This window comes from Oculina patagonica, chromosome 8, assembly GCF_052425735.1.
Source record: "Oculina patagonica isolate OP01 chromosome 8, crgOcupat, whole genome shotgun sequence".
Taxonomy (NCBI): Eukaryota; Metazoa; Cnidaria; class Anthozoa; order Scleractinia; family Oculinidae; genus Oculina; species Oculina patagonica.
This window is the reverse complement of record NC_135765.1, coordinates 32,464,489-32,465,136: the sequence shown is the minus strand read 5'-3', so window position 1 is coordinate 32,465,136 and position 648 is coordinate 32,464,489. Positions and strand designations below refer to the sequence as shown.

General features: G+C 40.3%; 1 protein-coding gene across 1 annotated transcript; it reads right to left on the bottom strand.

Moving 5' to 3' along the window:
* LOC144664306 (histamine N-methyltransferase-like) lies at window positions 1-648 on the bottom strand. The gene has a single exon (XM_078525408.1). It carries the CDS (start codon window positions 646-648, stop codon window positions 1-3), a length of 648 nt encoding a protein of 215 aa, XP_078381534.1.

The window sequence follows — 648 nt, the reverse complement described above, 5'->3', positions numbered from 1 at the left end:
TTACAACCCTTTTAGAATTATAACAGCCCTTGTCTTCCAGCGGATTATCTTTCTCCCAAGATCATCATCAACGCATTCATTTTGCCAATAACGAAAAATTTTCTTAAGATTGTCTTGGCTTGCAGTCTCTCTAACATTAACGCAATGTGTCAGGAAATCCAGCAGTTTATTTCCCTGCTCAGATGAACGATCAAAGATGGCTGTTATGTCTAATGAGTTGGACTCGCCTCCACATTCAACAAATTTCCAGCCGTTCTTTTTAGCGACATCTCTAACATCTTTGTTGCTGTAGTAAGCTCCAGGATTCAAAATCAATCCTTGGTCAGAAAATGCTCTCCCATACTTCACAAACGGATTGTCTTCATCGTTTATGATAGTCAAAATGACTCCTTTTGTCCCAAGTTCATTCTCGTAGCAATGATTCAGTGCTGTGTCAAGCGGGCCAGCATAGTAGAAGCTATGTATAAAGTGCACTACATCAAATTTCACATCAGCTTTCTTCTTCTGTTCAACGTACTTCTGGTAGGTCATCGCGCACCATTCAAAGTCAATATCTGCTATGCTCTTCAAACTTTCCGGCAAATGTTCTGCTTTAGCGCGGAATCTTTCCAACATATTTTTGTCTGGTTCGATGGCACGTTCAAACAT